The sequence below is a fragment of the Rutilus rutilus genome (genome assembly GCF_951802725.1).
Source record: "Rutilus rutilus genome assembly, chromosome: 22".
Classification (NCBI taxonomy): domain Eukaryota; kingdom Metazoa; phylum Chordata; class Actinopteri; order Cypriniformes; family Leuciscidae; genus Rutilus; species Rutilus rutilus.
In genome coordinates this window covers 5,923,573-5,948,701 of record NC_140227.1, presented here as the reverse complement: position 1 = coordinate 5,948,701, position 25,129 = coordinate 5,923,573, and the positions used below count along the sequence as shown (strand labels likewise).

General features: G+C 39.7%; 1 protein-coding gene across 1 annotated transcript in view; it reads right to left on the bottom strand.

Annotated features, from left to right (window-relative positions):
* ptprga (protein tyrosine phosphatase receptor type Ga) overlaps window positions 1–20,827 on the bottom strand; it is a 249,405-nt gene extending 228,578 nt beyond the window's left edge. The window contains exon 1 of the mRNA XM_084395536.1: window positions 20,335–20,827. Within this exon, the coding sequence (XP_084251662.1) occupies window positions 20,335–20,428 (94 nt within the window). The 5' untranslated portion in view covers window positions 20,429–20,827. The remainder of the gene's footprint in view (window positions 1–20,334) is intronic.
* Between the last annotated feature and the right edge of the window lie 4,302 nt (window positions 20,828–25,129).

Genomic DNA, 25,129 nt, shown 5'->3' with positions numbered 1-25,129 from the left:
CCCTTCTTTTTTTTAGGTAAAGGTCACAAAGCAAAAACTAATCGCCACACATAGATTTTCGCTCTTTATGTTAATTTCTGGCTGCTTATTCAATGTGCACATTTTATGTTCACGTTTTGAAGCGTAAACACCGAAAATTCCAACAAATTGCATAAACTCAGTTTTCTGGTGTTGCCCTTAATATGAGAGTTCCAGTAAAGTATTGATATGGCATCACTGTTTAATTTAACAACAGGACACAAAGTCTTGCAGCTATTTCTCTGATCAGCTCATTTGCCATAGGAAATCTAAAGGCTTGTCAGTCATCATAGAAGCTGCTCTTGAGAAGATCACACGCTCTCATGGCACTCGTGGATTCACATGCATGAGTGTGCGTGTGTGAGCACGTGTCTGATGAATGCTAATTAAACAGATTACAACAGTGGTACGAGTGACTCGCGGTGATAAAGGAGGTGACCTACTATTAATGTTCTCCACCCATTCTATTTAATCCAATTGAATGTCTTTCTGCACGCTTCTTTGTTCGGGCTCAACCTGCCACTCAAATGATCATTGTATTCCCGTTCACTTTTTCACTCAACAGTGCCTTACGCGAATCTAGCATGGATGCAGCGGCTATTCAGCGTACCGACAAAGAGCTGTATTGTCTTATTGTGTGTCTCTCAAAGTTTAGCATTTAAAGGCAAATAAACAGATAAACCGATCTTGAAAGTGAGATAAACACCCAATTCCAACCAGCAAGACAGCAACTAAATGAACCTTCTTTTAGCTTCTCTTGAAAAAAAAAAAAAAGCTCATTCTTTAAAGAGACAGCCGTGTAATCAAAAATTAGGCCTAAAGGGGTCATTACACAACTCGGTGTGCATAAATACATGGGCTAGATGTCTGTGAAAGAACATTTTGTTGTGTATTATCGTTTTATATGTGTGTACTATGAAAGCCTGTTTGTGCCTCTGAAAAAGTAAAATAAATTGAAAATAAAAGTCACACTGCAAGATATAAAGCCATATAAAGCCTTCCTCCCAGAAATAGACACATTGTGAGGTGGAAGAAAATTGGAAATTGTGAGATATCAAGAAACAAAAAAAAACAAAAAAAGTCTCATAATGTGATTTTAAGTCAAATTGTAAAAAATAATGACCGTTTTTTTTTGGGGGGGGGGGGGGGGGGTTGTACATTGATACAATCTCTCAATGTAACATATGTTCCTAGCCTGACGTCGTCATACTCAGATTCTAGTCAGAATGTGAATCTGATACTGTTCCATTGAATTTTGATTATGGGGCGTGTTTCAACCGAACCAGGAAGGAAAATGCCTCTGCACTCAATAGGTGGTTTGCAGTCACGTGATTGTGATGACGCGCGAAATTCAGATGGAGGGCAGGAAGTGAAGAGCGGAATGGACTAGATGGCGGAAAGTCCGTACTGGACTACTTTTGACGCTATTACAAGAGAAATATACAACAAAAAAATCGAAACATATGTTGGACGTGATCCTTACGTTATGAAGAGGAGCGATTTTTCAACTGAATTGAAAGATTTTGCCTGTAACGTTACGAGTTTGTCTTCAGTTACAGGGGTAACTTACAAACTCAAAGAAAAGAAGAAACAATTACTTTGACTTTACACAAACATAGCCACATAAGTTAATTCACCTTTGACAAAGTGATCACTGCACACACAGGCATTTTCCGACGTAGGTTTGCAAGCCATTTTTTTCCGGCGTTTTTCGGTCAATTTCTTGCCTTTTTCCCCCTTATGAACAACAACTTTTGGTACTCGATAAAAACTCCTCGTGGTTTCATCGATTTGAGCAACCATAAACGACGCAAAACATAGGCATTTTGAGTTTGTTATAGTGGTTCTAAATGTAGCAAATCACTTCCTGCCCTCCATCTGCATTTCGCGCCATGGCAACGCAGTGAGGTGACGTCATATGCAAACAAGCTATTGGATAGTCAACGACTCTGCCTACAACCAATCAGAGCAACGGAGTAAGTGACGTATGTTTTTCATTCATGTGTCCGATCTACAAATGCCTTGATCGCGGCTCTCTGTTCCTCTTTTAAAATGAATCCGCTGTCGATATCATCTATAACAGTCGCGATGGTGGAATCTACACATAATGTTTTATAAACTAAGTTCGAGAGTAGCACGTTCAAATAATCAATCCAATCAACTTGTCATCAAACAATGACCGTCTATGTTCTACACTATCAGCATGAGAGGAAGCATAATATTTATTCACTCAGTCAACTCACCTAACATTGCTTGACAGTTTTCAGCATCCCTCCACTCACTCTCGGCTTGTTCTTCCACAGCCTGGAATACGGGGGGAGTACTTTGGGTTCGGGCCGAATACCGAGCCCGGAACCTCTCCTCGGACAGCACGCCAAATATGCATTTATTCTATCTGACTTATTTGTAAGTGTGAACTCGTGAAATAACAATTCTCCAGCGGCAGTCATCTTTGTTGTAAACGAATTCAACCCAAGCGCTCTTTGGTGACGTGGATGATTACGTTACGTTGTCCATCTGTCCATCATCATATAAAGCCCGCCCTGACAATTTGATTGGTCCGAACAATTTTTGTTCGGGCATAATAGCTCCTCAACGGAGCGAGTCCAGACCGAACTTCCCGACCTAAAAATGTTGTGGGCGGGGCTAAGTTCGGCTGGCATCCAGGCTAATATGTTCCTGCTGATTCCTACTTTTAATATGTGTGATTCCATACTGCATATTTGAGCGGTCTCATCCTTTCACTCAATCCCTCCCTTGCTCTTTACCCATCTCATCCATTTATTCAGAAAAAAAAACTCATCGCATGGGGATTCTTAAGCTCCACACCCGCACACAGGAAGTCCACTTCCCTTGCCAACGTACACAGTTGCAAAGCACTTCTGCCTCTCTCCTCAGATCTAATGAGAGCTTTTTACAGCTGCCAATGGCCAAACATTTTTTTTGTGCCAACAGGAAACACAAACTCAAGCCGACCAGATGATAAGGTAGCCCCATCCAAACTAAGCCAGTAAGCTGCATTTCATTTCAAATTGTGATCTATACCGTCTTATGCCCAACCTGAGGTAAATCCGCCCAGTGATACACCATTTAACTCCATCTCTCATTTCCTCCAGAGATCTATCTGAGATGAGCAGGCAATGTGGCTTAAGGACTCATATCTGCTCAGCTCTCAGCGTCTTCACTGGCCCCGCGAGCGCTTTGTGGTTGACCGTCCCGCTCGACGGCCGGCAGGAAGAGATAATGAAAATCAGAGATAAAGGCGATAAGACTGAAATGGCGGCAGTCGTTTTTTGAACGGAGAGCTCAATCCAGCCCAAACAAGCAGATTAGGAATGACATTTGTCTGCTTGGATTGATAACTACATCTATGCCAGTGAGGCTTACAGAAAGGGGCCGGACAGATTATGTCAACATCCAAAGGCATATCATGTCGGTGGAGAAAAGGATCGACAGAGCATGTCTATCCAATAACCCATCCAAAACCAGAATAGAACGTGGAATTGAATTGAAGCGATAGCATTTCGAGAAATTCAGGTGAGTACCTGCATTTCGCAGGTGTGTACAGTGGAGCGTGACTCATATCTCAGAGATCCTAAAAATAGACAGCCTATGCATTTACTCCGCGGGCACGCCAGCTCAGATGCTGTGACGGCGAATGGGTTTTCATGTCACAGCAACATATGTTGTAGCTAAAAGACACAAGTCAACGTCCCTTTCATGCTGACCCCTAATAGAAATACTGTAGCATTCCCAGTGACGCTATCAGAGGATAATGCATCGGCTATAAATGATATTCACGTGCAGTAGATTTTTTTTTTTTTTACAAATGCTATGGTACATGTCCAAAACACTAAGGTATCAGCATGAAATATGTCCAACACCGTTTCAGGGGAACTCGAGGTAATAATTTGTACGTGGTTTGTACAATTGTAAGATTTGTACAATTGAGTTGTGAGATATTGTACAAATTAGCTTGTATGAAAAGTTTTGACTATTTCCATAATAATAATAACTATCTTTTTTTTCATATTTCTTATGATTTTGACACTGCATACAAATTATTATGACTTCTTATGAGGTGATATGTCCAATAAATGTACTACTTCATAGTACTATTTGGCACCTTTTTGTAATTGAAAGATTTTCAAAGTGGTAGTTGTGTAGCTGTCAATGGAGGGACAAAAATCTCAGATTTCATTAAAAATATCTTCATTTGTGTTCCGAAGATGAACGAAAGTCTTTGGAACGACATGAGGGTGAGTAAATGATGACAGAATTTTCCTTTAAGCACTTCTTTTTCACAAGGTATGTCAGAATACGTTGAAGCAAAGATAAAGTTTTCTGAGCTTTCACCTTTGCAAATCCATACGTTTTTCCTTTACATACTTGTGAAGCACTATTCCAATTAAAATCACCCCTGTTGGAAAATATAAGCTGGTCCAACTAGCATGTTCTGACTGGTGATGACCAACCAGATATATAAACCAGATAGCAACCCAACAGTTCCACAACACAGATATCAGCTTAAGCTGGATGTACCAGCAGGGAATGGATCCATAGCATTCTCAGACTCAGCGTAAACCATAGTCTAATGCTTTGCATCTATTGAAATATTTAAGGCTTAAAAAAAAAAAAAAAAAAAATATTGCTTGGAATTTAAAACTCAGAAAAAAAGGGTTGCTGATCTTGTGACAGCAGAACTGGGGTAAAAATGAAAGGAGTATGTAACATCACAAAATGACAACAAAAATAGTCCAAAAATGACAACACAACCCCTCTAGCACACTACAGGGGAAAACAACAACAACAACAACAACAGCAGCAGCGGTACACTATCGAGCAACTCAACCTCTCCTTTAAAGCCCTACTGAGAGTTGCATGCAGTGATCGATGGAAACACAACAAGAAGAAGAAATCTGGCAGGCCAGTATAGCCAGATGATTCTGTATTTCTGATGACCTCAGGATGGACAGCGGCCAGCCCATGTGCCACTGCTAACACAGGCATGAACAGATGAGGTGACTTTTCCAACTCTTCATCCCGGTCACAGAAAACAATTCGATCCCAGGGGCCCAGCCAGAGTTTTCTCACTTTCATGAGAGCAGGGGTGAGAAATGAACAAAAGATTTATTTCAACACGTTAAGCTGACCCAAACCTGTGAGTTCGGGATGAAATCACCGCATTTCCTTTTTATTCCTACTATAATCTAGTTTTAGATGACACTACAACTTTTTGCCACATAGCGACAGCATTTTTTATATCAGTCATATTTTTTGATGTCCACTTCTAGTTAGTTCCAGGATGTAATCGGCAATATGACCGCAGAACACGGTGATTGCATGCAATATTATTATAGTTATTATTAATCTATATTAATCTATACTAGGTCAACCGAAAAACTCAAGCAAAACAGAACATACATAGGACTATTATATTATATTATATTGTTTTATAATTATATACCAACTAGCATAACAATTTGTAAAACATGGCCACGTGGTCAATGTAATTTTTTATTTGATTAGAGACCTACAATCAGTGCAGGTTGTTGTTTTTTTTTTCATTTGTTTGCATTTTATGCGAAATCCAACATTTTTGTTTAGTTACGGATTATGATTAGATTCTGATTCCTCAATGTGTAGGAGTCCCGTATGGATCTTATTACATTCTGTTCAGCGGGAAATAATAACAAGCAGCAGAATGTTAAAAACACGCTCACATGAAAAATAAATGTGCCGAGATGATTGGAGATGAAGGAAAAGTGCAAGCGCACACACTTGACAAAAATTCCCCCTCACCATATATAATTCCGTTCTCTGCACTCTGTATGTTTTCCCTGTTCCGTATTCCCAGGTAATAGGGTCAGAGAATCTCATTGCGGCTGGAGCTGCAGACTTCTATATTATCATTTGGCTGCCAGCACAGCCTCTGAGCACAAATGTAATGATATTTTGTTACCCACCATCTGCCACACGGGCCAAAACACTTCCTCTGCAATACAATACCCCTCTCGGAGCAAGGCCGCGAGAGCTACGCCACGTACCGTACACGGCCACGTATGACAGGCAATACTCTCAACACACAACACAGACAGCTGCCTTGATAAGGTCACACAATCTGACAAATAGCTAGCATAACGCTAGCTAAGCTAAACAAATATTCAATTAGCATTTGCATTTTGGTATCTGCACTTCCTGGCAAGAATTGTGAAATGTGCCCATGACTACATGAGAAGAGTGGAAGAGAAAGTGTGTAGACAGTGTGTGAAAGAATGCTTGTGGCAAGGACCAAGCCTGCGTGACCACTAAATGCCCAAAATCGGGAGAACTGTCGCTATTGGTTTCCGTTAATTTCCGCTAATAGGCCCCGCAGTCATCCGCTAGCCGGAACTTTGGCCGCGTATAATGTTAATTAGATTTTCTTTTTGGACCGTTCGCAGAGCGCTTGTCAACATCCTGTCACATCCTCGAAAATTCTCATAGTGACACAGCCTAAAAGCCTTTTTTTTTTTGGCTGGGCACCAAAGCACCGCTAGGCACCAAGCATCTGGCAGATAAAATAATTTAAACCAAAACTAAAGAAGAAACAAAAGGGACGTTCAGTAAGAAATGTCCGACAGGAAAAAAAAAACTCGTTATTCTGTTGGCCTGATCCAATCAGACAAATGTGAAAAATTCTCCTTGCTTTTTGCTAAAGGCTAGTTTTATTTAGCGATTAGTCATTCCCTGATCACATTCCAGAGCCTATCAATGATTAACAAAATGTTGACGCATAATGAGTGGATTTGCCTTGGGGTCAGAACTTTAAATAATTCAAACCATCAGGGTAAATACATAAACATTACTGATGCATTTATTCATAAAGAAATCCAGGAATAAATGTAAATCAAGTGGTCTCATCCTAAAAAGACAGCGGTGTTTTCTTTAAAAATTGATCTGCAGTCACTCACGAACAGTCCTCAAGGAAATGAGAGCTGGTACATTGATTCTGCCCTAGATCACCTAAGACTCTGAATCAAACACGTTTGGTGTCCAGAGGCGTTTGTTTTGACAAAAACATATTTCAGCAACTTAAAATAATGTGTAGTCATAAATTCACGCTGTGAAGTATTCAGCCATTTAGATATGAAAAATCTTGGTGTGAAGTTTTAGTTCATATTTTGAGAATAAATTTAATTTATGCAATTTTTTGTGCATTCCATTTATGGTAAATGAAATGTATGTTGGCATTATATTGGCTAGGGTTGTCAAAATAAGTTTAACAAATTCTATAGCAAAGTTTTAACCGTAGTCAAAACTTATATGCTGTTGAACAGTGCTTTGTTTAAAAAAAAATAATAATAATTTATATTTTAATATAAGTGTACAAAACTATATACATATTAACATTAGATTTATATTAATATAATTTCTTCCAATTAGTCAATTTAAAAAACTAAAGTTTATTAATTCATGTAAAATAAACACTATAAGCAACAATATAACTGTCATGGAGATTGCAGACGCACAAGTAAGATCCAAACAGAGTTTATTGAGAGACACATGGGATGTGAACAGGTGAGTAACTGGAAAGCAGATCGATGTGGCGATACTGGCAGGGAAATGACTGTTCTTATCTGTTGCAGGTGGAGATGACAGGTGAGTGGAAGACCGGCTGGCTGGAAGACTCGACAGGATTGCAAAGGCTAGTATCCACAGGTTAGGCATCAGGTAAGCATTCAGGGATGAACAGCAAGACCAGACAACTGGAGGAACTGATGAGGGTGATAGCAGACAGGTGTGGTGATTGTATAGCGTGCACAGTTTGTAGCCAGAGAGGATTATGGGAAATGTAGTGTGCTGAGGTGACTGGTCTAGTGCATGAGGGTTGTGACAATAATAGAAATATTATCAAAATATGTTTTTACATGCAAGAGGAAAACTGTGCTGCTGCTGCTGCCAGATCTCGATCACGAAAGTCACATTGTATTTGATACAAAACTAAATCGACTAAATCAAGTGGAAAAAAGTGATAACTGAAACCATTTTCATAGTAGTTCGTTTTCTCCATAAGGAAATTTATTGTTAACGAAAACGTATAAATGTTAAAGACCGATCTACTGTAAGTAAACCTATCTGAGGCTGTTAATCGAAGTCTATGCGTTTGTTAAAGTCATCGGTTTCCATTATTTCAACTTATTTTTTATTTTTTATTATAGGCTACTTACATTGATTCTAATTATATTTTACTTATATTTTATTTATAATAGGCTTCTCATATTGATTATTTTATGCTTATTTTTAACGTAAATTGACGCCTGCCGTAGTGTTTCTTATTTGTCGTCTCTGATTTAGATGCGTATCCTCAGCGGATGCCCCGTACCGTTTAAAGGTGAAGTCGTTTCTGAGACATTAGTGTCATCTAGCGGAATTACAAAAATACAGTTTATTTTGGAACTTTCGCGCCTCACGCATCAAAACTGCTTTTACAGGTGCTTGTGAAGGCATCAACAGGTAAGTGTAGGCTACTTTTAATTAAACGTCAAATATATTAATTTATTATATATAAAACTTTAGCTGTGTTGCTATGTGTCATGAGTATAAGCAACTAAGCAGCTAACGCGACACCCAACTAACGTATCTGCACCAGGTGCATTTTAGACATAAAGCGCACCCAGCAAACCCGGTTAAAAAAGTCACTGCTCGCCACTGATAGATGATGCTTTCTAGATATTGCATCAGCCATTAAAAACACGGCCATTAAAAACCCAGTTGACTACCATTAAAAAGCCCATGCAAATGACAGTAATGATTGTTTAAGACCGCGATGGAACCTTGAGTCACTGATGGTGATTTAAGACGCTTGTTCCACGTGCCCTAAATGTTGGGGTGTGGGATATTTTAAAGCGAAATGTGTGTGCGTAGATGTGTGTTGAGGTGGTTATCATCTTCTTTATTCCCCTCTCCTATCCTGACTGTCTCCTCATCTTCTCTCTGTCACGCCTGGCCACTCTCCATTCCATTTCCGCAATGGCTCATCCATCGCCACCTCCGGTGAGTGGCGAGCGGAGCCCGGGGTGATTAACGCAAGAAAGATGGCAGGACTGGCAGCGTAAATCCAAAGAGGTTTCAGGAGGAACACCGCCGCTTGTCTCCACATGAGGAATGGAGAACGGACTGGGCCAAAACCCTTCCTGGAAGTGTCCTATCCCGCCCTACTCGGGCGGAATACAGAGAAAGGAATTCATGAAAAAGTACGGAAAATCCACAGCGCTCCCAGGGGCATGAGAGTAGAAGCCCATCTGTCGGACATCTGGTCGGAGGAGCTCTCGTGAAAAAGAAATGCGCTTCATTTTTATTGAATGTGTACTTGAAGTGTACTTCAAATCTTAAAAGTATGTATATATTTTTTAATGTGTCCTTGCAGATATTATAATATTAATGAAATAGAAGGTCACTTAAGTGTATTTAAAGAGAGTCCACTAACATGAATACACTTTTAAAATGTCCACTTGCTTTTGTCAAAATTAAGGTACATTTTAAATCACAAAAGATTATTATAACACTGAAGTATACACAAAATTGAGTATTAAGTGTTGTCTGACATTCACATATAATTTTATCTGTAGTGTTAATATATTTTAAAGTACTAAATTGCAACATCATCATACAAATGTGCAATTTCAAATATATTTAAATACATTACATATTTATGACTACGTTTTAAAAGTTTACCATAAATGCTTCTCGGTACATTCAACAAACCATATTTCGAAAGACAACAGAAGTAATTATGAAGTTACATACAGTATAAAGGTGTACTTAAGTCCTTCAAGTGGCAAAAAGTTCAGCTATTTAATATAAATTTAAACTATAATACATTTTCATTTAACATGCAATAAAATGTCCAAAATATATATTATTTCTGTAATGGGTACTTTAAAAATTTGCTCAAATGTACTTTTCACAAGGTAGTGAAAGACCTTGGTGTACCTGTCGGTACATTTTAGAACTATAGTTACTGTATTGTTCAACCCCCCCCCCCCCCCCACTTCATCTCCCACATATTGTTCCCATATGACCTTTTTTCTTCTGTAGAACACAAAAGGAGAAATTCTAAAGACTGTTTTCCGTGGAATTACGTTAAATTGAGGACTAAAGCTTTCATGCTTCAAAAAAAGAGGCAAAGCAATGCAGAAGCGTCATAAAAGCAGTACATAAGTCTTGCACACTAAATTCCAAGTCTTCTGAAGTCACACAACAGCTTTGAGACAGACTGACACAAGTCAGAAGTCACATAGACTACTTTAATGATATTTTATGGTGCTTTTGTGTCCTTTGAAGCTTGAAAGCTTTGGTCCCTGTTCATTGTAACCACATGGAATAGAGCATGGAAAACAAAATGTCTCCTTTTGTGTTCCACTGAAAAAAAGTCTGGAATGAAACGAGAGAGTGTATGTGATGTGGAATATTCCCTAACACACGAGCAACAATGTAGCTTCATTCGCTGAGACCCAGCACATGAGGTTACAAGAGGTCAAAGATAGCCAATCCAATCAGTAGTCACAGCGCTAACCCATCAGCACTAGTCAAGGTAGAGTGAACCATCAAAGACACAACCCAGCCAGAAAAGGCAATCACAGTTGTCAAGCGGCAAAGAAATGAAAAAGTAGCCTATTTCTACTTTTGGGTTTGATTTCATGCTTGTACGTTGCCACTCGGCTGCTGTTTGAGCTTAACGTCAGGCACATTTACCTTTCTTTGCAATGCTTTAATATGGAAAGAAAGAAAAGTGGAAGACAGTGGCGACATTGCCTCTCAGTAGGACGTCAGATGATGACAATTCTCCTTTCTCATCTGAATTTGCATGTTTGTCAAAGCTATCATTGTATGATCATGGTGATTACACTGCTAATTAGCATATTTCAAATAAAGCAGTAAGCCTTCAAAATCCTCTCCAAAGCCATTAACCATTTCCATTTCGTTATGTTTTCAGTTAGCAATATATCAGATTAGCATAGTGCTAACTTATTACGAAAATATTTTTTGTTTTGTTTCTGACACTTGTGTTCATGGGAACGAATACTCAATGAATAAACTAAATGATAGCCAAATATATTTTCATAAAATGTCTGATATTAAATTACCACTGATTTTACACAATGATTCTCACAATGGCGAAAAAGCCTAATGGCCAATTAAATGGCTAGATACAGTATAATGTGTAGTCTAAAGCTAAACTGTAAACATATCAACTTTGAATGCTAGAATTTAACTGAAGAATTTTCAAATCAGCTGCTTTACAATGACTGCAAACAAAAATCTTATCCAAAGAGATTTCAGAGGTCTAACTGTTTGCTTCATAAAAATAGAAAAAGGTTGTTAAAGGCGATTGCCATTTGTGCGATTTACATTTGCGACATTAGCACACCCACTAGTGTGACGTTTGGGCAGGGCTATCTTCTAGGCTGACCAATGACAGATGGGGGTCGTGTTCAGGACACTGGGAATTTTTGCAAAAGAAATGACACACTTCACAGATTTGTGATGCACATTAAGCAACATTAGCATTATCGTGCTAGCATCACAGCAAAGAACAAGCTCAGAAACTTCAGAGACCCATTGATTCGGAATCAGAGTAAGTACAGAAACCTAAAGGTCTGTGTGGCACACTAATGTCAGGTTATTCCAAGAGAGTTACAGGAAGAGAAAGGTCATAAGGGAACATGCGTGTGTATAATGTACTCGTCTAATTCACTATATGCACACTGATTGACTGTTACGAGTGGAATAAATCAGAACAGACAGACACTAATCACAAGCCATTTTCCGAGCACACTCGATACAGGTCTGACTGATGAAAGCACAGATATCTGGAGTGGCAGAAAGACAGCGGGAGACTCGCATTTTGAAAAGAGAGGAGGGAGAGAGTAAAAAAAAAAGCATTGTACTTTAAACAGCTTCCCTAGAAGTAAGACAAATTGGGCAGCGTGGTGCAGTCCGTAGGCTGCGTCTCGCCCGCTCTCTCTCTCTCTCTCTCTCTCTCTCTCTCTCGGTGGAAGAGGCTAGCGTCCTCCCAAGCATTAAAGTGGAAAAACCAACTACACTGCAAAAATTTAATGAGAAGACTCACAACTCCGGCCTAACACTGGCTCACTGACACAACGCTCCTTGGCATGTGGTTATTTTCCCCTTCTCGTCTTTTCTTTCCTCTTTTCACCACGGAGGCAGAGGAAATATCAAGGGGCTGTAACAGGCCTGGCCCTCTCAGTCGTGGTCTAATGCAACACTAATGCATTGTGTCTGTGAAAATGGCCATTGTGAATACGTGACCGTGCTTCCCAGAAACGCCAGGGCATTACCTCATTTATATGTCCACTGAGAGACCGCACGCGTCCACGCACAAACAAATTATTTGCTGCCGCAATTTCCGAGGCTCTTGTGATATATAGAGGGTGTCTAATAGTTTGCCTCACTCCTTTTCTGCTGTTTTTGTTCCTCTTTTTCAAAGGGGGAGAAATAGTGTGGGGAGAATTAGAAGTACCAAATGGAATGAACTGGCCTACAAAACCATTAGGCTACAATTCTCTGACTGACAAACACCCATAACATGGACAACATCACCCTAAAGGCTGTATCATTACACGCCAGGCCTGAACTGCAGCCCACAACCTCCATATTAAGGTTATTTCTCTATTGCAAGCAGGCCTGTCCATGACAGCCAGCCCATCAAGGGCTCTGGGCAGAGATTGGCCTTTTACACTGATCCAGACCGGATTACGCAGCCTAAATCCCAGCCATTACCTTTCAAGAACGAACCAAAAAATTGATATCAGATTTCAAGGGGAGAGTTCTTCTTACGGGCCACTTGGGATAAGGTAAGGAATTGGATTTCACCAAAGTGAAGCTAAAGGGATAGTTCATCCAAAAAATGGTCTTGAATTTGGTCTTCATGTACTCCCCGTCCAAACATGGATATTGTGAATAATCTCTATACAATGAAAGTACATGACGTTGACTGTCATTGTATAGAAAGAAGAAGAAAAAGTTTGTTATGTTCAACAGACAAGTCATACAAATTTGGAACAACATGAGGGTGGGTAATTGATGACAGCATTTTCATTTCAATGCTTTTAACAAAGAAGTGTCATTGGTGATCATTTTATTGGGCAACACATTTTGATGGTCCACTTTAGACATTCTACTAATTATAAGTAACTTTGCAACTACATATCAACCAACTTTCATTAGAGTATTAGTAGAATTTCTGTAATGCTCACCAACAGACATTCCACTGACTATGAGTAACTTTGCAAGAACGTCAACTTATTGTTACTGACTGACCCGAACCCTAACCTAACAGTCTACTAACACAGGCTACTAATACACTAATGAGGGTAAGTTGACATGTAGTTGAAAAGTTATAGTTTTAAAGTGAACCATCAAAATAAAGTGTACCTTTTTATTATCTTGACACAAGTTATATATAAAAAAAAAGGCTTCATAGCTTCCTTCAAGAGCGGTTGAAAGGAAAACAATTATTTAAGGAGTATTGTGTGGGTCGGTGATACAGTGATAAATTAAGTCTATCACTTAGCACTAGCGCTTAGCACGCCACAAAAGCCTTGATCAATCAGCTTGACAAACTGCAGAATTAATGCTGCATATAATCAACAGTAAAAGGCTATGTCCGCATTGCGTAAACTAGCATTTTAAACTAGAAACATAAATAACAGAACTCACGCAAAATACTCCCCCTAGTGGCCAATGCATGAAAGTCTGTGTGAAAACGAATGTTAAGGTGTTGCATCTCAGTTGCACTATAAGATGATCTGTTTGGCTGTTAATATTGCAGCGCCCGCTGCGGCTCATCAAATTGTAATTAATTTCTCTCTCATTAATCCATCCATCACTTGTTCAATATAAAGAAACATAAACATGCTCCATTGTTTGGTTTCAGACAGATTCATTTAACATCATCTTTGACGACATCCTTGTTGGTCTTTACACATGATCACGTGTTTCAGCCTGGTTGAGAGGAAGAACTGGCATTTAAATTGGAGAGGGCCAGCAGCCGTTATACGTTATTAATGGAGAGACTTTTACGTTTGTTGCTCCATACTCTGCTAATTATGACCTTAGAGAGGGGCACGGGGGTAAGCGGGAGAATAAGGCGCTGGAGGGGGCCGGGTTATGTGGAAGGAGAATTAGCGTTTAAGTCTCCCAGTGGCTCAAAGGTTTCTTTCGTCTCCTGGCAAACTCTTTCAACCCCTGTTACCGTGCCAAATGAAAATCTTTTTCAGAACCTCCAGTCTGGGAGAGAGTCAGAACTAGAGAAAGAGGGAGAAATAAAAGAGTGGCAAAAGCAAACATGAAGAAAATCTGAGAGAAAGTGAAGCCAAAGTACACGGATTTGGTCTCCAGCCTACAACTACTACAACTTTCAATGAGGCGAATCATTATTACTATACCAAATTTGTATCAGGCTAACGTTTAAAAAAAAAAAAAAAAAAAAATGCTGGGTTGTTTTAACCCAATGTTGGGTCAAATATGGACTAACCCAACGTTGGGTTAAAAATGTCCATTTTTAAACTGCATTTTTTAACCCAACGTTGGGTTAGTCCATATTTGACCCAACATTGGGTTAAAACAACCCAGCATTTTTTAGAGTGGCACAACATGAGCAGAGAGTTGGTGCTGTGTATGTCGATGATGTCGCAAACAATCGGTGCTGCAGATTTCGGGCTTTCCAGCTTTCCAAAGACCATTTAGCAAAGCTGCATACAACAGAACAAACAAAGAACAAAACCAATGCAACCAACATGGCCGTACAAAGCCAATGTTTATCTAACGGTACAGGAGCCCAGCAACAACAGCAACAAAAAATGATCACAAATGAACATTTTAGCCAAATTTATCACCCTCCTTTTCTTTGTTCAACTCCATTCTCTAAGTATTTAAAATACTTGCATGATTTTAGAACGTTTACAAGAAAAACAAGAGGAAAAAAAAAAGAGAAGAAGGCAAAACTTAAGTGCAGTTTGACATGGTGTAACCAGTCCTACTCAACCCACTCCGAACGGGATTCGAATGTGGGAGGCGGCCGCGCTAACAAGAACGCTAAAGATAAAGGCCCTGTTTACACGAGAACGCTCGCGGGTGAAAACGTAAAAATATTTTAGCGGATGTGCCTTTCGTTTAGACGGCGACGGCGTTTTTGGGGCTTAAAAACGCAAAAAAGTGAAACCACCCTCCAGAGAGGAAATCTTAAAAACGCTCCACCGTCGCGTTCCCGTCTAAAGGGTAAAAACGCAAAAGTCTGCTAGACAGTGAAGGCACTGATCTGCTCACGGTGGCTCTCGTCGCGTCCGCGTTTACGTCACAGATATGCGCTACATCGAATTTCACACACTTTTGCATCACCATATGCACGCAGATTTCCCCCCCATAACGCTCGTCTAAACGCAGAATAAAATGTGATAACGCAACGCTACTTTTGCGTTTTCTCTTCAGATCGTTTCCGTGTAAACATAGCCAAAGTTTGTTTATTTCACTGTTAAAGTTGTCACTGACAGAGGTTCTGAAACGTATTTTAAACATAGGCAAAAATGTCACTCAGAAAGATCAGAATGTTGTTTGCACCGTGTATGTGCACAAGTATAACACTTTTTTTTGTCTCCATAGCAATGACATTATCTGATAAAATAGCATTATATGACTTAAATTATTTTCATGCTGGGTTCGTTATCTGCAGTTTTCTGCCTGTAAGACAGGATCTACCAGCATGCTTCATGAATGTCCACTTCATTTAGTGGTTGGCACACACTGTGAGCTGTGGTTGCCAGTGGAGATGAGGAGAAAATGTACCAGCACGAGCAAGGACACACACACGCTCTCTCTCACACACACAAACACGTCTGCCTTCACCAAGACTATTGAGGAAAAATGGAGATGAGTCCTTCACTGAAGAGCACCAATACTCCTTGAGAACCATTCATGACATCTAACACAACAAAAAGGAGGGAGAGAAAAAAACAGTGTGAGTTAATGTAAAAAAAGCTTTTTAGAATAACAGTGTCTGTTAAGTGCAAGTAGAAAGGAGAAGCAATTAAACTGGCTTAAACACTTTATAAGAGTAATAAAATAAAATAAAAACAGACACACACATTAAATGCAAGAAGTCAGGAATAAACACTTACTGTACAAACCAAACCATCCACAACCAAAATGTCATTTAAATGTCAAAAATTGTAATGTATTCCCTTGATCAAAGCTGAATTTTCAGCAGGCATCGCACCAGTCTTCAGCGTCACATGATCCTTCAGAAATCATTCTAATACGCTGATTTAAGACATTTCTTAATATTATCATCAATGTTGAAACCAGTTGTGCTGTTTAATATGTTTTTCAGGATTCTGTGATACTAGAAATTTCAAAAGAATAGCATTTGAGTGAAATAGAAATCTTTTGAAACATTATAAAGGACTTCACTGTAACTTTTAATCAATTGAATGCATCCTTGCTGAATAAAAGTATTAATTTGAACATAAATATTTTATACATTTTTTATGCAAAACAAACAATTGAATTAATTAAAAGAAAAACGATCAATTGAAATAAACATTGCTATTAAAAGAATGAATACATTTCAATGTTTTAAATTGCAAGTGAATTGGAAATATGTTTGGTGTGAGGCTTATGTTCGAACAAAAATGAAACGCAGAGAAAGCGTCCGAGTTAAGAGTTCTTATTCCCTTCCATGTTGCTGGTTCCAACCACAAGCTGCCTCTGGTACAGATGCAGTGCACATTCAGCACACACGCTAACAAACTCTGGGACAACGACCCTACGGCAGCCTGACATCACCCCACACGCTTAACCGTCCGCACGGCCCTATCTTTTAATCAATCTATTAGGGGAGCCGGGCGACGATGACAGGCTCCGTGACTGATAAAGTGACCTGGAGAACATTACAGCAGCTTTGGTCACCCAGCCGGACAGATAACGGCCCGAGCGGAGAGAGATGATGATGATGATGATAATGTTGTTACAGGGGGCCGCTAGAGCATCCAGTCCGGCCCAGCTATCTCACTCCCGAGACTCTACCCCCATTTAAGTGCCCGTCATTTCCAAACGGACATTTAGCAAATTATCCTTTTCTATTAGACAGAGAAATGGCTCCTCGCTCACATAAAAGGAAATCAGAAAGGCAGGAAGTCTGATACCTCTTAAGAGATTTGAATTATCATTGTGCTCTCCAGTGCGTGGCATGCTATTCGTCATGCGACAGAAATAACCGTCTAGAAATCCTCTCCTCACTTTCGCCGGCGGTTTCTACATCTTTTGGGTGAATCCTTTGAATCATTTCCCGCTGTAGATAGGAGGTCGGAAAAGAATAGCCAAAAAACAAAACAAAGATCAATTCTGTTGCTTCCCTTTGATTTATACGGCGTAGACAAGTCAAGCGATTTTTGCTTGCTAGTTTCCTAGTTGAGCTTTATAGCTTTAAATTATTAGGTGGAAACCGCGCTAGGATTTTCTCTTCCGTGATAGTCATCCATCGGCTCCAACGGCTAGATCAACCGTCTGTAAAGAGATGAGCGTTGCCTGGGGCCAACAGACGCCCCGTTGAGAAATCCTCTCGCTTCCGCTCTGCTCCGTCAGCAAACTGGCCATTACTGGAGACTCAAGTGTGCAGACACTTGTTTCCCACTGGCATGACAGAAATAAATAAAGTTGCAGCGTTCCCCTTTTTCTAGCACGTCGCTGTATGTCACTGTAGCAGCGGCGGCAGATACAGAGCTCGCTTGTCTTTCCGCAGCACTGGTTCAGCTAAAAACGGGTCTATCAGACACAGACATGAACAAATGTCACTGAGGTTAAAAGACCCACGTCTAGAAAAAGCAGAGAGGGCAGGGAAGAATGACGGCAAACAAACGGAACACATTAAAGTGGTCTTTTCTTCTGCGGTAACTTCATTTCTACCCCCCTTCCGACTCGAGAATTGGAAGTGTGCACCTTTCTCTCGGTGAAATCAACTCTGATAGATGGAGACAGTAAGACAGACAGAAACACATACTGCGACAGACACGAGAGAGAGAGGCGCAAACAGAAAAACAGACGGAAAAGATTGCCAATAATGTCCACAACCTTGAGTCAGGCATTTGCCCTTTGGTGACAATGTGTTATTCATGGAGCGTTCATCACGGGCCTGATGAAATCTCTCGGCTGTTTGAGATGCAGAAACTTAGACAATTTATCTCACTGTCAGCGCTCAAGTGCTCACCCTTATGAGCGCCCGGCTCTTGTAGTTTTGGATCACATAGAATGCGCGATGAAAACTATGGTGAAAGAAAAGCCTAGAAAAACTGATACCGTATCTGAAGCGCAGTGTCCAGAGAAACCGTAAAAGCTTGCCGTTAATATTAGTTTATTCCTGCGACGGTGATTGACTACCAACAAAGTAACATTTTATTATGTATGTAAAGCGATGGCCATTTGATAACACAAAACCATCAAGCTCCCCAGAAGTAGGTCAGCTATTGTGGAAATTTACGTTTTGAGATGTATTAGCATTTTATGTACCAAGATATCAGATTAGATGGAAAGATGAGAGATAAACACAATGTGTTCTGTCTTTTAATGAGATTTCTGACCGCATGCACGAATACACAAAAATGCAACACACAGCGCAGATGCAATCTGCAAACCATGTTATCTTTCATTCGTATGGAGCTGTAAAGCTCTAAAGATTTCTTGTTTATGAATATGGCTTTCTCGTCACTTGTTTCACATGTGTTTGCCTGTGTAGATTTAGGTAAAGGGGCACAAACAGTCCTTTCACTTGGTCTGCTTCCATAAGGTTTCATTCTAAGACCTGAGAATGTCTACTCTCTATACATTAGACTTGACGCCTCCAGCGTTACATAAAAACTCATGCAAATATGCAGAGCTTATCAGTCTCCTCCTGGTTACAGATGACTGGTGAATCTCAGACTGGCTGCTGCCTATCATCACAGCAAACCTGAAGAGCCTGAGAGATCCTCATCTATTACTCACACACACTCAACGACCCAGGTCATCTTAAACAAGATGCCATCAAATATATATTTATATATTTAAACCCGGACGAGCCCCCGGAAATCATGTTCTTATGACGTTTTCCAAGACGCACTGTTAGTTACTGTGGGAATTCATATTTAATGCTTCATCCCTACTTGCCTGATGTTTCAGATCATCACATTTGATGTATCAATAAATAGTAACAACAAATAAATAATAACCTTTTTTTCTTAACTGATCCCAAAATGATGCTGCTTAGCATTACTGAGCGGCATCAGAACAACCAATAATGATACATGTTTTTGACAAAATAATAGTTTAAAAATCATTAGCTTGCAACCAAACAATGTACATTATGAAAATGAATGACAAAATATTCACAATTTATATTGTTTTAGGCTATTTATTATATATTCATATATAATAATAAATAGTATGAAACCTGCTTCATGATCTAATATAAGAAATGTGTTTGCATTTTTGTTTTGGACACTATTTAACTTAAGTTTAAAATGCTATGCGTTGCTACATTGGAAAAGTTAGGATTAATTATGCAAACAATAAATTAAAAAGTAAGTATTTTGTCTGAAAACAATGTAGTTTTTTGCTGAACACTAAAACCCATAGTGACCCATTAAAGAGATCCATTAAATTAGACCCGATTTAAAAAAAACCAACAATTCTGATAAAGTAGAAAAGTGTGAATATCTATAAAAAATATTGGTCAAACCGATAATCGGTCTATATGTAATATAATATGCACCTAAAAAAAAACTCTTAAATTACTAGACTGTCTTTTTTTTCAAGAGAAAGTGCGTAAATCACGTTAAAAGTCGTCAAGGAATGAAATGTTGCTAAGTTATGCTTAAACTAAAGATGGCTCAAGTGTGCATTATAATTCAAATATGTTATAATACCTGCTGAAAGACATCGGCTAATGTCTTTTCCTAGAACGGATTTGAGTGTAATGTTTAGAGATAACGGGTCCGCGCGCTTATAAATAACAGTAACGAATCATTTGTGGATATTGAAATATCAATAGGCGTCATTATGTGCGTTACAATTCCGTGTTAGATCGTCCCAATTCCGTGACTTAGGCTACAGCAGAAAAAATAAATAAATCACAAATAAAACCTCGCGTTCGTTTGGTTTTGTGCTTATGGTTTTTTTTTTTCTCCCTCAACCTTACGCAGCCAATGTATTGGTCTTACTCGTATAATAATAAATGGAGCGATTTGAAAACAATTCTCATCCACCCCGAATCCAACTTACCGGGATGAGAATGTGCCCACCGGAGCAGGAGCGAGGAGAAAAGCAGAGGCGGGATCCACCAGCAGCAGCAGCGCGGTCGCAGTAGCCTCCGCATGTCACACTGTATACATGGAGATCTGGAATAAGGCAACTGTTGACAGAGTTATCCTCCTGCTGAACGACAAAACTCCCACAAACAAGCGATGCGAACGCGCTGGACACGGTTCAATGTATTTCGGCCGCCTCCTTTTAGTGAGTCCCTTTGGAGAGATTTTTCTTTTGAAGTTCGACCAAGCCAAAGGAAACAGTTTTTCTTTTCTTTTCTCTTTCTCTCTTTCAGATGGCTGAGCTTGTAGTCCAGAAGAGATACATGTCAAGGGGACTGTGGATTAAGAGTGAGATGTTAGAGGAGCGGTAGTCCATGCATCACGCTGAAAACACAGAGAAAAGAGTTGGAGCGGCTCTGGAAGCTTTCCATTCCGCCATCCAGGAAGTAGCGCATGAGCTGAAGTCTGGCAGAGACTTTAAAACAGGCTTGGAGAGAGAGAGAGAGAGAGAGAGAGAGAGAGAGAGATCCGCCGGATCCTAGCGCCGAGCCCGTAACGGACGCGCTGTCAGACTGTGTGTGTGATGGACGCACAAAGGCGCTCTCCTTCTCGCTCTCCTTTATCAGGGATAAAACCAAACACTCCAGATAACATCAGTAATAAAATGACTGCATGCAAGCTCTGCATCTGGAATTATCAGCAGAATCTTCTACATGGAGAAGAGTATGATTCAAAATGCATATGATATTTCACAACTATGAAGTAATAGACGTGGGTACATATTTAAAAATTAGAATCACCATAGAAAAATTTCATGACTTTCTTGCGCGCGCGCACACACACACTCGGTTTCGCTATCTTTGTGGGGACTCTGCATAATTATTTTATACTGTTTTATCCCCACACGAACCCTACCCCTAAAACTACCCCCTACCCATCACAGAAAACGTTCTGCATTTATACCTTTTCGAATAACCATCATTTATTATGTTTATTACATGATCCATTCCCCGCAATGTAGGTGATCTCAGGTTTTAATATCCTTGAAGGGACATCTGGTCCTCACATTGTAGGTTAAACAAAAGATAAATGAATCAGTAATACTGATAGAGGAGGACATGACATTAAAAGGCTTCTTTTTAAACTGAATTGTGCTGTCCGTGTAGAACAGAATAGATTTTTATTGGCAAGGAAAGATTGCTCCTCTGAAGAACTCGACTTGGCAGATCTTGACATTGGACAGGCATTATATATGAAAGAAGCTCTCAGCAGCCCGCGACTACTTAATGACAAATATATGCTAATAGATGAGACATTCACTTTGATCATACTCTTTAGATATTCTGTATATTCTGTGGGCATGGTAAAAATATTATTTTATTTAAAAAATATATTATTGTCTAAACAAAGAGTGAAATAACATAACCATTAAGCAAGGTTTTGTACCGCTCAGATGAACAATCAATAAAATAATAAATCAATAAAGTAAAATAAAATAAAAATGACTGGAACAGAGGATTAATGTCCTATTGAAGTCCCTCTGCTATGCTATTTTATAAGTTCCTATTTCTGTTTTAGATATCTCCTACAACAGGTTTACATGCATCCGAGCTAAAAAAAAAAAAAAAAAAAAAAATACCTCTTGAACTTTCTCATAATATACTGTACATTGCAGCATCACCGACTTTCTCAAAGAGTCTGAAAGCAGTTCATTCGAAGATTCAGTCACTCTAAACCCCTTGTGAGCCTAGTCTGCTCTGATTGGTCAGACTGCTCAGTCTGTTGTGACTGGTCTACTCTGCTCTGATTGGTCAGACTGCTCCGTCTGTTGTGACTGGTCTACTCTGCTCTGATTGGTCAGACTGCTCAGTCTGTTGTGACTGGTCTACTCTGCTCTGATTGGTCAGACTGCTCAGTCTGTTGTGACTGGTCTACTCTGCTCTGATTGGTCAGATGGTTCAGTCTGTTGTGACTGGTCTACTCTGCTCTGATTGGTCAGACTGATCAGTCTGTTGTGACTGGTCTACTCTGCTCTGATTGGTCAGACGGCTCAGTCTGTTGTGACTGGTCTACTCTGCTCTGATTGGTCAGATAGTTCAGTCTGTTGTGACTGGTTTACTCTGCTCTGATTGGTCAGATGGTTCAGTCTGTTGTGACTGGTCTACTCTGCTCTGATTGGTGAGACTGCTCAGTCTGTTGTGACTGGTCTACTCTGCTCTGATTGGTCAGATGGCCCAGTCTGTTGTGATTGGACTACTCTGCTCTGATTGGTCAGATGGTTCAGTCTGTTGTGACTGGTCTACTCTGCTCTGATTGGTCAGACTGATTAGTCTGTTGTGACTGGTCTACTCTGCTCTGATTGGTCAGACGGCTCAGTCTGTTGTGACTGGTCTACTCTGCTCTGATTGGTCAGACTGCTCTGTCTGTTGTGACTGGTCTACTCTGCTCTGATTGGTCAGATAGTTCAGTCTGTTGTGACTGGTCTACTCTGCTCTGATTGGTCAGAGTGCTCAGTCTGTTGTGACTGGTCTACTCTGCTTTGATTGGTCAGACGGTTCAGTCTGTTGTGATTGGTCTACTCTGCTCTGATTGGTCAGATAGTTCAGTCTGTTGTGACTGGTCTACTCTGCTCTGACTGGTCAGACGGTTCAGTCTGTTGTGATTGGTCTACTCTGCTCTGATTGGTCAGATAGTTCAGTCTGTTGTGACTGGTCTACTCTGCTCTGATTGGTCAGACTGCTCAGTCTGTTGTGATTGATCTACTCTGCTCTGATTGGTCAGATGGATCAGTCTGTTGTGATTGGTCTACTCTGCTCTGATTGGTCAGATGGATCAGTCTGTTGTGATTGGTCTACTCTGCTCTGATTGGTCAGACTGCTCAGTCTGTTGTGATTGATCTACTCTGCTCTGATTGGTCAGATAGTTCAGTCTGTTGTGACTGGTCTACTCTGCTCTGACTGGTCAGACGGTTCAGTCTGTTGTGATTGGTCTACTCTGCTCTGATTGGTCAGATAGTTCAGTCTGTTGTGACTGGTCTACTCTGCTCTGATTGGTCAGACTGCTCAGTCTGTTGTGATTGATCTACTCTGCTCTGATTGGTCAGATGGATCAGTCTGTTGTGACTGGTCTACTCTGCTCTGATTGGTCAGATGGATCAGTCTGTTGTGATTGGTCTACTCTGCTCTGATTGGTCAGATGGATCAGTCTGTTGTGATTGGTCTACTCTGCTCTGCTTGGTCAGATGGTTCGGTTCAGTCTGTTGTGATTGGTCTACTCTGCTCTGATTGGTCAGACGGCTCTGTCTGTTGTGACCTGTCTACTCTGCTTAGGGCTGCAAGATTAATCGAAATTAAATCAGTAGTAAATGCTGCTCCATCTGAAAGTCAGAGGGCGCTCTCGAAGCAGAAACTCCAAATATTCCCCGCAGAAGTATGATAACGCACGTAGTTCCAGGAAATCCCTATGGGCATCATACTATCGCTGTAGCTGAATAAACAGAAGACTGAAAGGCTTTGCTTGATTAAACATGACTAATAAACATATGACAATATATGGTTTATCTGAGTTCTTCAAGCCTTTTTGGGTATTTTCATGATAATAAAGTATATTTATACTTCAATGCTAATCTTCATAGCCTTTATCACTGTATAGAATACTATGAAATAATATGCTATGTGCCTTATTCTGTGTAAGAACCACATCATCTCACAGAAGGATGTTTTTAAGCACTCAACTGACATTATGAAGTGAGTTAAATGTAGTCTTTTTGTAGTTTTTTGGACAAGAGGTTCATAAATGCTTCTCAAGTTTTGAAAGATGTTTGACACGTGTTACTTTTTCAAATGCACATCATAAGCGACTCAAACTCGCAGTGCTTTCAGATGGAGCAGCGTTTACTACTGATAACAGAGCCGTACATCACTGACAAGCTGCGCATATAAAATAATCGAAGCCTTTGTGATTTCATAAATTATGTCAAAATCACTAATATATCACATTTTCATGTGAACAGAATGTTTGCATTGAGCATAATTTCCAGTCATGCGGTCAAAGTTCAACAAAGCTGTAATTTCGTCAAATTATTTAAAAATCGTGGAAATATTTCACAAATCAAAGGAAATAAATAAATTACTTTCGTCACCTTTACAGAATTGTACTATAGCACTTCAAACATACTAGTTCGTAACTATTTTACATTTTTGCGCATCGGTGACAAATCATATAATATCGTACAATCTTATTTGTGTGTTTATCTGCTGACACCCCATGGTTAAGTTTAGGGGGTTGAGCTTCATGCTTATGTTTTTCTTTCTAAACATTGTATATGAAATTGGCACCTCATAAAATAGTAACATTTTCTTGTGAGATTGGGTTGGCACTTCACATAGGCTACTGTAGGTATTTTGTTTCTTAACTGTTAAAAATGATTATTTACTATTAAATTAGGGATTTTCTTTGCCAAGTCAGAAAATCATTAGATGGATTTATTTCCATATTAAGAAAGAATGTCAGTTCAGCATCTGTTATTATTATCATTTTTATAGCTTGGCTTCCAGGAATCCACATAAACTCTGACATATAAGTTGCTCTCGGAGCCACTTGAATTAATATATTAACATAAAGAATAAAGCTGCAAGTTAATGGCTGCCGGTGGGAGGGCAGTTTTATGATAAGTCATTCTGTCATATCCAGATGTTGCCCCATTTGTCCAACATCTGCATGACAGCAAATCAATATCCCCCTTTATACAAAGCGAGTAACAGATACAC